The 14,821-nt window shown below is 41.0% G+C and overlaps 1 protein-coding gene across 2 annotated transcripts in view; it reads right to left on the minus strand.

Annotated features, from left to right (window-relative positions):
- Nucleotides 1–14,821, minus strand: part of pigg (phosphatidylinositol glycan anchor biosynthesis class G (EMM blood group)) — a 31,993-nt gene that overhangs the window by 3,211 nt on the left and 13,961 nt on the right. For both annotated transcript variants that reach the window (XM_073042625.1, XM_073042626.1), the window contains exons 8-11: nucleotides 10,885–11,166; nucleotides 10,040–10,488; nucleotides 8,000–8,191; nucleotides 2,016–2,325 (exon numbers count right to left, since the gene is read on the minus strand). In XM_073042625.1, coding sequence (XP_072898726.1) covers nucleotides 2,016–2,325; nucleotides 8,000–8,191; nucleotides 10,040–10,488; nucleotides 10,885–11,166 — 1,233 coding nt within the window. The remainder of the gene's footprint in view (nucleotides 1–2,015; nucleotides 2,326–7,999; nucleotides 8,192–10,039; nucleotides 10,489–10,884; nucleotides 11,167–14,821) is intronic.

The following is a 14,821-nucleotide window of genomic DNA, read 5'->3' on the forward strand; positions in this document are numbered from 1 at the left end:
TATTTTGCATGCCAGACATACAGATCATTCCAGACCTACGTACACTGAAGTAGTTGCAATAAATTTACAAAAGAATGCAGCATTCTGGGAACGAACAAAAGCTTCATGTATTGAATGGATGCAATCCTGGAACTCACTTGGTATCTTTGGACAAGTTTATTTCAGAATTTTCAGTAAATCAATTAAACCACTAGAGTGAACTCTGATAATACGGCAATTTCTTTTTCCCCAGGGTGGGAGAATCAAGAACTGGAGGGCATAGTTTAAGGTTAGAAGGGAGAGATTTAATAAGAACCTCATGAGCAACTTTTTCCATCCACAGGGGTGGTCTATATATGGACTAAGCTGCCAATGGAAGTAGTGAGGCAGGTAAAGTATATTAAAAACATTTAAAAGGCATTTGGATAAGTGCATGGAGGGGAAAGGTTTAGAGTGGACGTGTTGGGCTAAAGAACTTGCTTTTGTGCTGTCTGACTTTATTTGGGCCTTTGGTGGAGCAGGGCTAGCAGATTTTCCACACTATTGGATGTTATTTCTATTAATAACATGGAACACTTAGTTAATATTAAGTTTTATAATCAATTCTCCAATAAACTATTTAAGTTTAAGGACAGTGCAGAAACCTGGATGCCGGTGATTGGGAATGGAACATGGGAAATACTACCTGGTGAGCCAGATACCACCATCAGATAATGGCATTATTATAATTTCACTGTGATAAATAACCAGAACAGTACAGAGAGAGCAGAAAGCATGGAAAATTTCATTCCTAGAATCTGAACACTTTTTAATGCGGTATACAGGAAGTCTGAAAATCCTGTTGCAGTTAACGAATTGTCCTGAACAACTTCCTCCCAAAGATATCCAATCAATATTAAATTATAAACAAGAGATTCTACAAATGCTGGAAATGTAGATGGAGTGGAAGTGCTTGACAAAGCGGTCCCCCAATCTGCAATGGGTCTCACCAATGTAGAAGAGGCTGCATCAGGGATCCTAACACCAAACTAATCTTTCCCTCACCGCACCTCCCCGCCCCCCCACTGCTTTCCATTCATGTACCCTCTAACCTGATGGCATGAGCATTGACTTCTCCACATCTGGTCATTTTTCCTCCTCCCTCTCTCTTTCTTCATTCACAACTCTAGCTCCCTTATTACCTCTTCTTACATATCACCTCCACTGCAGTCCCTCCTCCTTTCATTTCACCCGTGGTCCACTCGCCTCTCCTATCTGATTTCTTCTTCTTCAACCCTTTACATTTCCTTCCTGTCACCTTCCAGCTTCTCACTTCATCCACCCTGCCCCACCCAGCTGGCTTCACCTCTCAACTTCTAGCTGTACTCCTTCCCCTCCCTTCACCTTCTTATACTGGCATTTCCTCCCTTCCTTTCTAGTCCTGATGAAGAGTCTTGGCCTGAAAGGTCGAATGTTCATTCGTTTCCATAGATGCTGCCTGACCTACTGAGTTCCTCCAGCATTTTGTACAAGTTACTTAATACTAAATTATCTTACTTTCTCCAAGTTAAGATATTCAGCTGGACTTGAATGTTTACTAATTTAAAAAATACTACAAAACATAAATGATGGTTCATTAAACTTCAAGACTCATTTTCACGACAATATTATTATTGACAAGACAACTGGGTAAAATGTAATGGCTTTTCTCAGCTTCACAGGACCCCATCAGGATTTTGACTGGAATGTTCTCATTATGGATCAGCACTGTGGAGTGTACAAGTCCCTCACAAAGCCCTACATTAATAATTTTCATGTATAAACAATCTTCAAAATATAATTTCAGATCTGCTCAGCTCGTGGCACAGGGAGAAGTACTTTTAGTAAAATTAATTCCACATTAGCAGCAGAATGATATAATTTCATGACCGACAATAATTACAAAATGTTATGTGAATTTTGCGTTTAAAGCCCTAATGTTCATATCATCATACTGAACTAAAAGAAAGCACAAAGGCTCAGTTCATTTACCGCTCATTAGATAATGAAAAAGGTACCTGAAAATAAAAGGAGGCCTGGCCAAACCAGTAATATATGATGGTAATTTGTGCTGCATCATAACCCAATGTCCTCCAGATAAATCTGGTCAAAATCATTTGAACTATAAGGACGAACAATAAGACCAGCAAGTTGTGAGGACGAAGGAGTAATGCAGCCAAGAGTACGAGCCCATTGTAGATTTCCCAGAGACCCCGACTGTTCGAGACTGTATCAGAAGAAACAACTCCAGATTTCAAAAGGTCTTTAACTCCCGTGAAAAGTATGCCAAGGATAAATACATAAACAAAACGTGCTTCAATAATTCCCCTAACAAAAAAAAACAAATAAAATGGTTATATTTACAGAAGATACAAATAAAGTTATACTTAGAATCTATACACTATAGGAATGCCATACTACATCTTTACATAATTTTATAATAAGAATGTGTCAAAGATAGGAATCCCTAATCATTAACAATCCGTCAATGCTGATAGTGTGTTTTTAATAATCCTGTGGATAGCCAACACAAGCTGGTAAATTGGTATATTCAAATGAACTGAAGTCTTGAAAAATTTCCATACAGATCCTTTCATCACTTCAGTACAATGTGGTAGTATAAGTGAAAAGCAGTAACATAATGTAGAATATAGTGCTGTAGTTACAAAGTGCAGTTGAAAGAAATGTCCTGGCTCACTCAACCTGTCTTCATAAAACATGCACTCTAATCCAGGCGGCATCCTGGTAAATCTACGTGGCACCCTCTCCAAAGCTCCCACAACCTTCCAATAATGAGGAGACCAGAACTGACCACAATAGTCTAATCAGAGTTTTATACAGGTGCAACATTACCTCATGGCTCTTGAACTCAATCTCCCAACTAATGAAGACCAACACACCATAAGCCTTCTTAACCACCCTACCAACTTGCATGGCAACTTTGAGGGATCTACGGAAGTGGACCTCCACATCCCTCTGTTCCTCCACACTGCTAAGAATCCTGCCATTTGCACTGTACTCTGCTTTTGAGCTCAACCTTCCAAAGTGTATCTCTTCACATTCTTCTGGGTTGAACTCCACCTGCCACTTCTCAGCCCAGCTCTGCATTCTATCAGTATCCCATTGTAACCAACGACAACATTCTACACTATCCACAACACTATCAGCTTTAATGTCATTGGCAAATTTAATAACCTACTTATCCACAACCTTATCCATGTCATTTATAAAAATCACAAACAGTACAGGTTCTAGAACAGATCTCTGTGGAACACCACCGGTCACTAACCAGCAGGCAGAATACACTCCATCTACTACCATCCTCCGCCTTCTGTGGGCAAGATAATTCTGAAACCCACAGCCAGGGTTCTTCTAGAATCCATACCTCCTAATTTTTTGAATGAGTCTATCACAGGGAACCTTGTCAAACTTCTATCAAAATCTATATACACATCTACTGCTCTACCTTTATTAATTTGTTTTGTCACTTCATTGAAGAATTCAATCTGGCTTGTGAGACATAACCTGCCCCTTGCAAAGGATTGCATTCTATTCCTAATCAGATTCTGCTTTTCCAGATCCTTGTAAATCCTGTCTCTAGGAATCCCTTCCAATAGTGTGCCCACTACTGATGAAAGACTATGAAGCTCTATAATTCCCAGGATTATCCCTTTTACTTTTCCTGAACAACTAAATTACATTTGCCACCCTCCAATCTTATGGTACTACTCCTGTGCCAATGAGGAAATAAAGGTCATTGCCAAAGGCGTAGCAATCTTCCCTCACTTCCTACAGTAATCTGAGATACAACACATCTGGCCTCTGGGACATATCTATTCTAATGTTTTTCAAAGGTTCCAGCACATTGTCCTAACGTCTACATGTTCCAGCATATTAGATTGTTCTATGCCATCTTCACAATTGTCAAGGTCCTCTTACTGGTGAATACTGAAACAAAGTATTCATTAACGAATTCCCAAACCTTCAACTTCAGGCATGTTTCCTCTTTTATTCCTGATTGGCCCTAACTTCACCCCCCTGTCCTTTACGTATGTATAGAACATCTTGGGGCTTTCCTTAATCCTACTTGTCAAAGCCTTCTACTGTCTCCTTCTAGCTCTATGTCCCTTCTTAAGGTCCTTCCTGGCTACCTTATAATTCTTGAGAGCCTTGTCTGATCCTTGCTACATGAACCTTCCTCTTGATTAGACGTTTCCTCTTTTATTCCTGATTGGTCGTAACTTCACCCTCCTTGTAAACTATGGCTCCTTTCCCTACCTCAATGGGACAAACTTCTCCAGAACAACGTGAAAGTGCTCCCAAAACAACCAATACATTATCAGTGAATTTCCTGATCACCTGTTACCAATTTATGCTTCCAGATTCATGCCAAATAGCATCATAATTATTCTCCTCCAATTAAATACTTTTCCATACCATCTGTTCTTATCTTTGTCCAAAGCCATGGTAAAGGTTAGGGAGTTGTGGTCACTGTCTCCAAAATGCTTTCCCAATGAGAGATCCAACACCTGATAAGCTTCACTGCTTGGTACTAGATCCAGTACGGCCTCTCCTTTCTAGTTGGCCTGTCCACAAATTCTATCAGGAATCCTCCCTGAACTCACCTAACAAATTCTGCCCCATCTAAACGTTTTGCACTATGGAGGTGCCAATCAATATTAGGGAAGTAGAAGTTACCCATGACAACAACCCTGTTCAAAATCTGCTTCCTGATCTGCACCTCAGTGTCTTTGCTGCTATTGCCGGATCTATAGAATACTCCCAGTACAATGATTGCTCCATTCCTGTTTTTGGATTCCGCCCACACCCTCACAGGAGACGTTTTATCCATGATGTTCTCCCTTGATACTATCACTGAACAGCAATGCCAATATCCTACCTTTTTTACCACCCTCCCATCCATTTTTGAAACACCTAAATCCTGGAACATCCTGTAGTCATTTCTGCCCTTGTGACAGCCAAATTTCTGTAACGACCAAAACACCATTGTTCCATTTACTGATCCATGCTTTTAAGTTTACCACCTTTGTTACTGAGACTTCCCTCATTAAAAATACACATTTCAACCCATTCAGTAGACTGCATTTAAGCCCTAACCACTGCCCTTCCTCACAGTCTGTCTACACACTGCATCTACCTTTACACCAACTGGTCCATCCACTGACCTATCACTCTGGTTCCCATCCCCACCAACCTAGTTTAAATCCTCCCCAATAGCTCTAGCAAACCTGCCCGCAAGGATATTGGTCCTCCTCAAGTTCAGGTGTAACCCGTCCCTTTAGTACAGGCCATACCTATATGAAAGATCCCAATGGATAGACACAGAATTGATCCTAATGATTCTGGCACCAATTTTTCAGCCACATATTTAAATGCCATATCTTCTTATTCTTATCCTCACCAGCATGTGGCACAGGTAGCAATCCAGAGATTATTCTTGAAATCTTGCTTTTTAGTTTCCTATCTAGCTGCCTATATTCGCTCTTCAGGATTTCATCCTTATTCCTACAAATGTTGTTGGTACTGATGTGTACCATGACTACTAGCTGATTACCCTCCCCTTTAAGAATGCTATGTTGCATATCTGAGACAGCTTTGATCCTGGTACCTGTGAGGCAACATATTATCTGGCAAGGTCTTCCATGTTCACAGAATCTTTTGTCTATTCCCCAATTACTGAATCTCCTACCATTCCGCACTTCTCTTCTTCCCCCTTCCTGTCTGAGCCACAGAGCCAAACTGAATGCCAGAGATCTCGTTGTTGCTCTCCCAACCCCAACAGTACTGTATACAAAACTGTATACTTGTCATGTAGGGGAATGACCACAAGGGTACTCAGTCTGCCGTTTCTCTTCCCTTTCATGACAGTCACCCAGTTATCTGCCTCCTGCAAAGTTGTTGTGACTACATCCATGTTATCCCTTATCACTTCATTCTCCCAAATGAACTGTATGTTCCAACTCTAGTTCCCCAACAGTCTGTAAGGAGCTGTACCTAGATGCAATTCTTGCAGATGTAGTAATCAGGGACACTGGATCTCCCACATCTTGCAAGAGGAGCACACCACTGCCCTAGGATCCATTCTCACTGACTTGCCAGGCACTAATTTACAGAAACTTGACAGAAGCTCCTTGAGCCAAAAAGCCTTACACTAACTCTTGTCTCACTCACACTATGGCTATTCTCCTGTTGACTCTTTCTAACTTACCAATTGCCTAATAATCCAAATGATCTCAAACTCAGCAGAAAGCCCTGACAGGCCCCCATTGCTTTTTTTAAATTATTTCATTTATTCTAATGCCCCAAAACTCAACCTAGCTTGCTTTGTAATTTATGATACTTTCCATCCATTTATATATTTTGCTCTACATTTTTGGACAGAAGCAAGATTTTTAAACTGTGTAATAGTGTTGCAATTAACAAACTGTGTATGCTGCTATGTGCCACAAAGCAGTTTTAAATGAAGGACAGCCGAATAATTGAAAATCCTGCCCTACAAAGGGATTTTAAGCAGATAAATCACTTCTATATGTTCAGATAACCATTGACTCTATTACAGCATATGAGAAGCAAGAAGTTCTCTTATGTTATTATTCCCACAACTAACTTCTGAATATTCAGTTTCACCACCTCTCACTCCACATAAAGCAATCCTCCACAACTACGTCAATTGTCATGTGCTACTCCAGGGGATGGATGAGTCCTGGGCTGGATGTCCTGCTCACTTAAGGAAGGTGAAGCGTCTCCCATAGCGTCTCCTTTCCATGTGTAGTGATTACCACAGGGCGACTGTTTGGCTTACCACGTTGAAGGTCCCCTACACTACTGTGCCCACAGCAACACCTTCACTTGGCGTCCCTGTTCTTACTGAGTTTGCTATGTCATGGTGCGACTGAGTGTCCAGTGGTATAACTGAGCAGGCAGGCTGGGCTATTAGCCTTGGTTGGCAGCCAGCCTAGGAGAAGGACAAGTCCGATTCATTAGCTTTGTCAGCTAGTCTGTCTAGGTGAAGGAGAACTCCAATAGTCACCCTACAGCCTCATGGTCACCGCAATCGTCACAGCTCACTGGGCCATCGTGGAATGTTCTTGCTTTAAAGAGTGGAATTGGTCTGTGCGCACCAATCTTCATAAACCAATGCAACGTAGCAGAAAGAAAAGTCCTACAGTGAAAAGGTACCCTCCTGATCTTCGCAAGCAAATCACTCCACCTGTATCAATCCCCATTTTTAAGGAGTATAAACTTACTGTACATCCCCTGAAAATCTGTCTTTCTTAAACACTTAGATCATTATTGCTTACAATCTGATTTCAAATTGTCATATTTTAAAAAAACTGTTTTTGAGAGTTCCATAAAGACTGATGCAAACATCCTCAGAAGCAATGGTCTGTGTGCTTCCTGTACAATATTTAAACCTACTCTCCTAAAATGATACAGCTCCATAACTGGATTATTTTTAAAATGGTCATCCCATTTATTCATGTAACCAAGGGCTGCCTAGGTAACTAACTTCCAACCAAGAATTTAGAATTTCTATAAATCAACATTATGCCAACCTATGAAACACTATCTCTAGGGGTTGGACTCTGTAAGAGATTTGGAGAAAAAAAATTACTATAAAATTCAATGGCCTCAATGCCTCTTTGTTCTTGAATTGTATATAAGATTACATGCCATGACACTTCTATAAAATTATTTTATGACTACACACAATGCTGGCCAATATACAAAAGAAATGAGTACAAAAATAATTCATAGCACATTGTGCCTAATTTTGGAGTGGAATATTGACTCATTATGCAGATTACATATTTTCAATATCCTGGTAATTCTACAATTTGGGGACAAAAAATCTCTCCATTATGAAAGATACTACTTCATGTTCTATTTTATGACTGTACATGTTATTATTTTAAGATCATTAAATTAGCACACTGTACTCAACCAAGACATAATAAATACTTACTGCCAAAGTACTTACTTCGAAACATCATATTTATCTGGCTTCCATGGAAAAACTACATTTCCAATTGCTGCACGATAGCAATAGATTCCCAACAGCCCCAGCGCCAGTGCTGCTTTGGAAACAAAGGAGCATGTCCTCTGAACCAAAATAAAGATCAGAAACAGGGAAATTGCTGTCAATATGGAGAGTTCAATTCTATGATTGGAGCTGGAAAAGAAACACAAATTAAAAAGTGAACACCTGTAAAGAATGTATTTGGAATTAAGTGCTCATTATTTCTATAATGGTTTGAATATTATTATTGACTGAGCTTCTAACTTTCAAGTACTGCAAGATTTCTGAAGGCCAAATCTTTGATTAAACAAATGTGTATGATAGCTGTCTCATATTGGTCAAATTTATAAGTGGAAAATTAAATCTCTACTGAACTACTTAATGGCAGTCAATGTTAGTTTTAATCTTCCCTCTAAATTGCGTGTTCTTATAAAATATTTATGTTTACCATGAATAAGCAAACTCCTACAAAATGGGAAATGTAACTTTATTATATTAGACTTATGAAATTATCATATAGATTTACTTTCCCATCTCCAGCTTATCACATTTCTCTAGAATATTTGGCATCAAATTGTAAGACATTTGAGTCTAGATTCTGTGGTAAAAATGACATTGAGGCTATCAGCTTTCATGGTTAATAATATGTAAAGTGAACAGCAACTCCCAGCGATCACATGTATTTATTAAAATAATCAGAAAGCTGTTGTCAGATTTGTTCAGCTTCTCTGGAAATTCTGTAGTAAGATGCTTCAGTGAGAAACGTAGAACTGAAACATATAAAAAGGGCCTGAAGCTGCAGTACACCTGAAGCAAAACACAGTTGAGGCGTGGTCATTACAGTATTATCAATTATATGGTGTGGAAAATCTTAAATCAGTCCCAAGCATAATGTGACACTGGAAAACACAGACTGTCCTCTTATTCCTTCGCATCTTAATTACTAATTTTCTTCAAGTTTTAAAAACTCTGTTTCAATTATTGTTTTTCTTTGCTCTTCACCACTTCATTTTGCCAAAGCTATTGACAGATGGGCCATGTGGCAACATGCACATATTGCAGCATTGGTGTAACATTCAGACATTTTCACACTTAATATGAACAGGATGCCATCCTCTAATCATTACAGCTTAACAATAATGAACAAGAATTCAGAACCCAAATAAACTGCCTGACCACCTCCACTTGGGAGAAAATAACACAAAGGTACTGGTGTAAAGATTTTCTTAAGGATCAACCAATGTTCAACATGTGAAATAAGGTGAAAAGTGATAGCATTCGATACAAATCTTTGAATTGTGGATGAGCTACAGTCAAACTGGACTGCATGCAATTCTGAATATTCACAGAACAATGACAGAATTATTGTGCTTCTAATTTACTTATATTTTCAATTCAGATATTCAATGTGGATTAGCCAAGAGGTACCTAAACCAGAAAGGAGCAGTCGTGTTGAACGAGACATGTTATAAATGGCATGACAAAGTCGATTAAATATTAAAGAATGCAGATGGATTACAAGACAAATATAAAGTACTGTATGCTGCAAAAAGATAAAGACACTAAGACACTGGAACGGCAATGGATGAGATGTATAGTAGCTTAAAGTGTAGAACAAAAATAACACAAGTACAATGGAAGCAGTTTAGAACAGATGGCAGCCAAAAGTTTTAGATATACATGTTGAGAAGTTGTGCTTATTCTGTACTTGCTAAATGAGGGTTTCTTCAAAGAACTACCAAAAGATGTATCAAACATATTCAGGGCTATAGAATTGGTTCTGCTGGACATATGTTGAAATAAACACCAATATGGAATAATTGGCCGAACAACTTAATTCATTACAGTAATTAATACAAAGTTTAATCATTTTTCCAGCACTGAGCAGCCATGCATCAAAAGTTTTAGCTATACCCATTCTGATATGTTGGACCATTAATCATTAATCAAAATATTTATAAAAATTGATTAAGCATCAAATCATATTTTACACGTATCTACCTTGTCAGCCACTGGCCAAAGTCAGGCTTCTGCGCATACTTGATTCCTGTCTGATTCAAACCACGGAGCACCCGGCAAAACACAAGAATAATCCAAGGGCTTGATAAAACCAACCATTTTTCATAATTTTTACCCGATCGTCTACAATCTTTTGATTTATCATCTTCTGGGTTAAGATAAGACACTTCAAATAAACCGTGAATTGTAGTCTGTTGTTCATCATCTTCTGGATTCCATTTTTTGGCTTTACCTTTAGGGTCAATAGCAGCAAAATATTTCCGGCAGGCATCTTGAAAGAACACCAATAAAAGTGTGTTGACTAAAAAGATCCATGTCTGATGTTCTTCTTCTATAAAACTGCTGGAACCCATACTCAGAGTGTGTCCAAAAGTCCCAAGCAATAGAACCAGATTCAGCTCTGACCAGCTAGAACAATCTGCAGCACAACTCTATTCGGGAAAGAAAACTCTCTAGTTAGTTGGAATGTGCTTATTGCATATTAATGTAACAATTACAAATTTTAGCAAGATTTGTAATCTGTTTATGGTGTTAAAGCTCTAATACAACTTTAAGAAAAAAATAGGAATAAATCAAGAAGAACCAGACAAGTTCAATCAGGAGTGACAAGTTAATTTTTTTTCCAAACTGCCCATTTCAGAATGGTCAAATTACACATTTAATAAAGTCAAAATCTTCCCATAAGATTTCTTTCCAATAGTTAGGTTTGAAATGACCCAGTCACAAACATTCCCATATGCAAGTACAAAACTGGAGTCTGCCACAAGTCTAAACTAAAACTTAATTCCAAAACAATAACTAGAAATAACAGACAAAGCAATCCTTACCTTACGTTGAGGTTTTCCATGACCAAAACGCTTCCAAAGCGTTGAAAGAAGCACACACTGCAATGCAGATATCAGTACTATCACTATTGCAACCAAGAGCCAGGATAAATTACAGAAGTAGCAGGATGCTGTAGTTGATGTACACACAACGACGTGAATAGCTGCAAACATCAGACACAGCAGGTAGAATAGGAGGGAGTAGAACGGTGATGACACAGGTACTTCAAATTCAGCAGTGCTGCCCAATGCTTCTGGAATACTTACTAACAGAAGGAAAATAACCTAAAACAGAATATATACATCAGAGGCTCTTAGTTTTCCAGGATGAATGAATGAAAGAAATTAATTTATTTCAGTCAGTACAAACATAACAAAAAGCATCATTTACAACGATGATTTCTTAATGATGATTTCATAGGACAAAATTACAACAAAATCATAGATATTCTTTAAAACAGGCCGAAAGAGTGCAGCTGAAGCTACAGCTTATTACGCCTACCCCTCTTACTTATACAACAACATATTTGGCGTCAATCATCACATCAAAAACTAAATAAAGATAAAGAAATTACTATCATATATTAATCTTGCTATGCTGCTAAGTTCCATCTTGTGGCTGAGGTTCAACTACAGGTCTGAGAGGAATTAGTGCCATATCAACTAAGAAAGTGAAAAGGAAAAATTTTAGGATTTTAACCAAGTGTGATGAAGAACAGGATGTCTGTTCTAGATAGCGCTATGAGAGAGATGATAGTATTCCCATTAACTGTTCTTCCAAGAGCAATAAGGTAATAATTCTGCATCGTACACTTATTCACACAAGTGCCATGGAACTCAAATAACCACATAAAGGCAAAGCCTTGAACTTGTTGGTGTTCCTTTAGCAGTGGATCTCCAACTGGACTCCTTTTAATTGAGTTTTGATGCTTTTCTTTTAACAAAGAATGCAGCTTTTTAAAATGATATTCAATTAAATATTTGATTTTTCTATTTTATTTGATGCTTCTGCATGTTTCTAAAGTAGACTTGAGAATCAAAGTCTGGGGGCTGCTTCTCCTGTTTTATAGCAGAGGCTCATTCTGGCTTGCCTGTAGGTCAACATTACATTGTACTACTGTTTGTTGCCATGTGGGATAGCCACTTTGAATCAGGAAGTCTTTATACTGCAAGCCAATACCTACAGATCAGCAGTGAACATAAAAGCAGCATAATGCCAAAAATAAAGCTTTGGCCAATTAGATCTCTTGTCAACAATGACCTATAGGATGCCAAAAGTCTCTAGACTTACTGATTATCCTAGTCAACAGCATGACACAGATATCACTTTATCAAATCTTAGGTCAGCTGAAGAACTACTTCAGCTTTTATGCTGTTCCATACACATTATGACTTCCTAACTAATTCAATGAATAAAAATAGTTAAACCATATAACAATTACAGCACGGAAACAGGTCATCTTGGCCCTTCTAGTCCATGCCGACGCTTACACTCACCTAGTCCCAGTGGCCCGCACTCAGCCCATAACCCTCCATTCCTTTCCTGTCCATATACCTATCCAATTTTGCTTTAAATGACAATACCGAACCTGCCTCTACCACTTCTACTGGAAGCTCATTCCACACAGCTACCACTCTCTGAGTAAAGAAATTCCCCCTCGTGTTACTCTTAAACTTCTGCCCCCTAACTCTCAAATCATGTTCTCTTGTTTGAATCTCCCCTACTCAATGGAAAAAGCCTTTCCACATCAACTCGATCTACCCCCTCATTATTTTAAATAACTCTATCAAGTCCCCCCTCAACCTTCTACGCTCCAAAGAATAAAGACCTAACTTGTTCAGCCTTTCCCTGTAACTTAGGTGCTGAAACCCAGGTAACATTCCAGTAAACTCCCCAATTCCTCATCTCCTCTGGGTTCTTTTGCTACTAAATTTATCGTAGGGGTTAAAAATATTCTTGCCAGAGACAACAAATCTTTTCTTTCAAAAAGGCATAATTATGATTACATTTCCTCTTAACCTTTTCTGCACCAAGGAGGACAATCTAAATTTACATATCCATGGTAGTGTGGCGACCCACTTTCTGCGCAGGCGAACCGGCTCACAAATAGCCCACGTGCGGGGAGAGACTTTGGTAATGCACCTCTGACGTCATTTCCACCCGGAGAGGGAGGGAACTAGGGATTAAAAGCCAGAGCCGCGAAGTTTGAATAAACTAGTCTCGAAACGACTTACCGACTTGCGTGTCATTGTCTCTAGCTCTGTATGTAGTACATCGCTACATTGGTGACCCCGACGGTCCAAACGGGATTTGGACCAAAGATGACCGACTCTTCATCTGTTCACGCAGTTTTGCTAAAACTACCGACTTTCTGGACGCTGCGACCACGCGTGTGGTTTAGCCAAGCAGAAGCCCAGTTCCAGATTCGGCAGATATCTTCTGATTCCACGCGTTACTATTACGTGGTGAGCGCCCTTGACCAGGAGACGGCCGCCCAGGTTGCGGATTTCACAGTCACCCCCGGAAGAAGGCAAATATGAAGCGTTCAAAGCGCTGCTCATTGGGACCTTTGGCCTCTCACGGCGTGAGCGAGGTGCCCGACTGCTTTACCTGGATGGTTTGGGAGACAGGCCGCCGTCAGCATTAATGAACAAGATGCTGGGCCTGGCTGACGGACACAAGCCTTGCCTCATGTTTGAGCAAGCATTCCTGGAGCAACTGCCTGAGGACATACATCTGCTGCTGGCCAATGCAGATTTCAGTGACCCCCAGAAGGTGGTGGCCCGGGCAGACGTGCTGTGGAAAGCCAAGAGGAAGAGCGTGGCATCCATCGGTCAGATTACCAGGCCATGCGCCCAACAGCAGACCAGACCAGGCCCGGCAGGGGGGCGCACACAGCACAGAGGCAGGAGTGAGGAGGCCAGTGAACAGTGGTGTTTCTACCACCAGCGGTGGGGCACAGAAGCCTGCCGTTGTTGCCCGCCCTGCAAGGGCCAGGGCCAGGTGCCGCTAATGACTATGGTGGCTGGCCACCAGGACAGCCTCTTGTACATCTGGGACAAACAGTCAGGACGCTGCTTCTTGGTCAACACCGGAGTGGAAATCAGTGTCTTACCCCCGACGGGGTACGACACCCGCAACAGGAAGCCAGGACCCACTCTGAGGGCTGCAAATGGTAGCACGATACGGACCTATGGCACCCGCACAGTGCAGCTGCAGTTCGGCGCCAGCTGGTTCACGTTGGCCGCCGTGGCCCAACCACTCCTAGGGGCGGACTTCTTGCGAGCTCACAGCCTGCTGGTTGACTTGCAAGGGAAAGGACTGGTACATGCCGAGACTTTCCAGACGTTCTCCCTGGGTGAAGCCAAGTTGCCGGCCCCACACCTGGACTCCATCACGCTGTCAGACAACGAATTCACCAGAATCCTGGCAGACTTTCCAACAATTCTGGCACCGCAGTTCACGGCAGTCATGCCCAGACACGGAGTACAGCACCACATCCCAACCCAGGGACCACCCCTCCACGCCCGCGCACAAAGGCTCCCCCGGAAAAGCTCCATCTGGCGAAGGAGGAGTTCAAGAGGATGGAGGAATTGAGGATCTTATGGAGGTCCGACAGCCCATGGACCTCCCCCCTGCACATGGTGCCCAAAGCAGCCGGGGGCTGGAGACCATGCAGCGACTACCGCAGACTGAACGAGGCTACAACTCCTGACTGCTACCCAGTGCCGCACATACAGGACTTTGCAGCAAACCTGCATGGGGCAAGAATCTTTTCTAAGGTAGACCTCATCCGGGGATACCATCAAATCCCAGTACACCCTGAAGACATCCCCAAAACATCACTCATCACCCCGTTTGGCCTGTTTGAGTTCCTCCAAATGCCGTTCGGCCTGAAGAATGCCGCACAGACGATCCAGCAGCTAATGGATGCGGTGG

This window comes from Hemitrygon akajei, chromosome 4 (assembly GCF_048418815.1).
Source record: "Hemitrygon akajei chromosome 4, sHemAka1.3, whole genome shotgun sequence".
Taxonomy (NCBI): Eukaryota; Metazoa; Chordata; class Chondrichthyes; order Myliobatiformes; family Dasyatidae; genus Hemitrygon; species Hemitrygon akajei.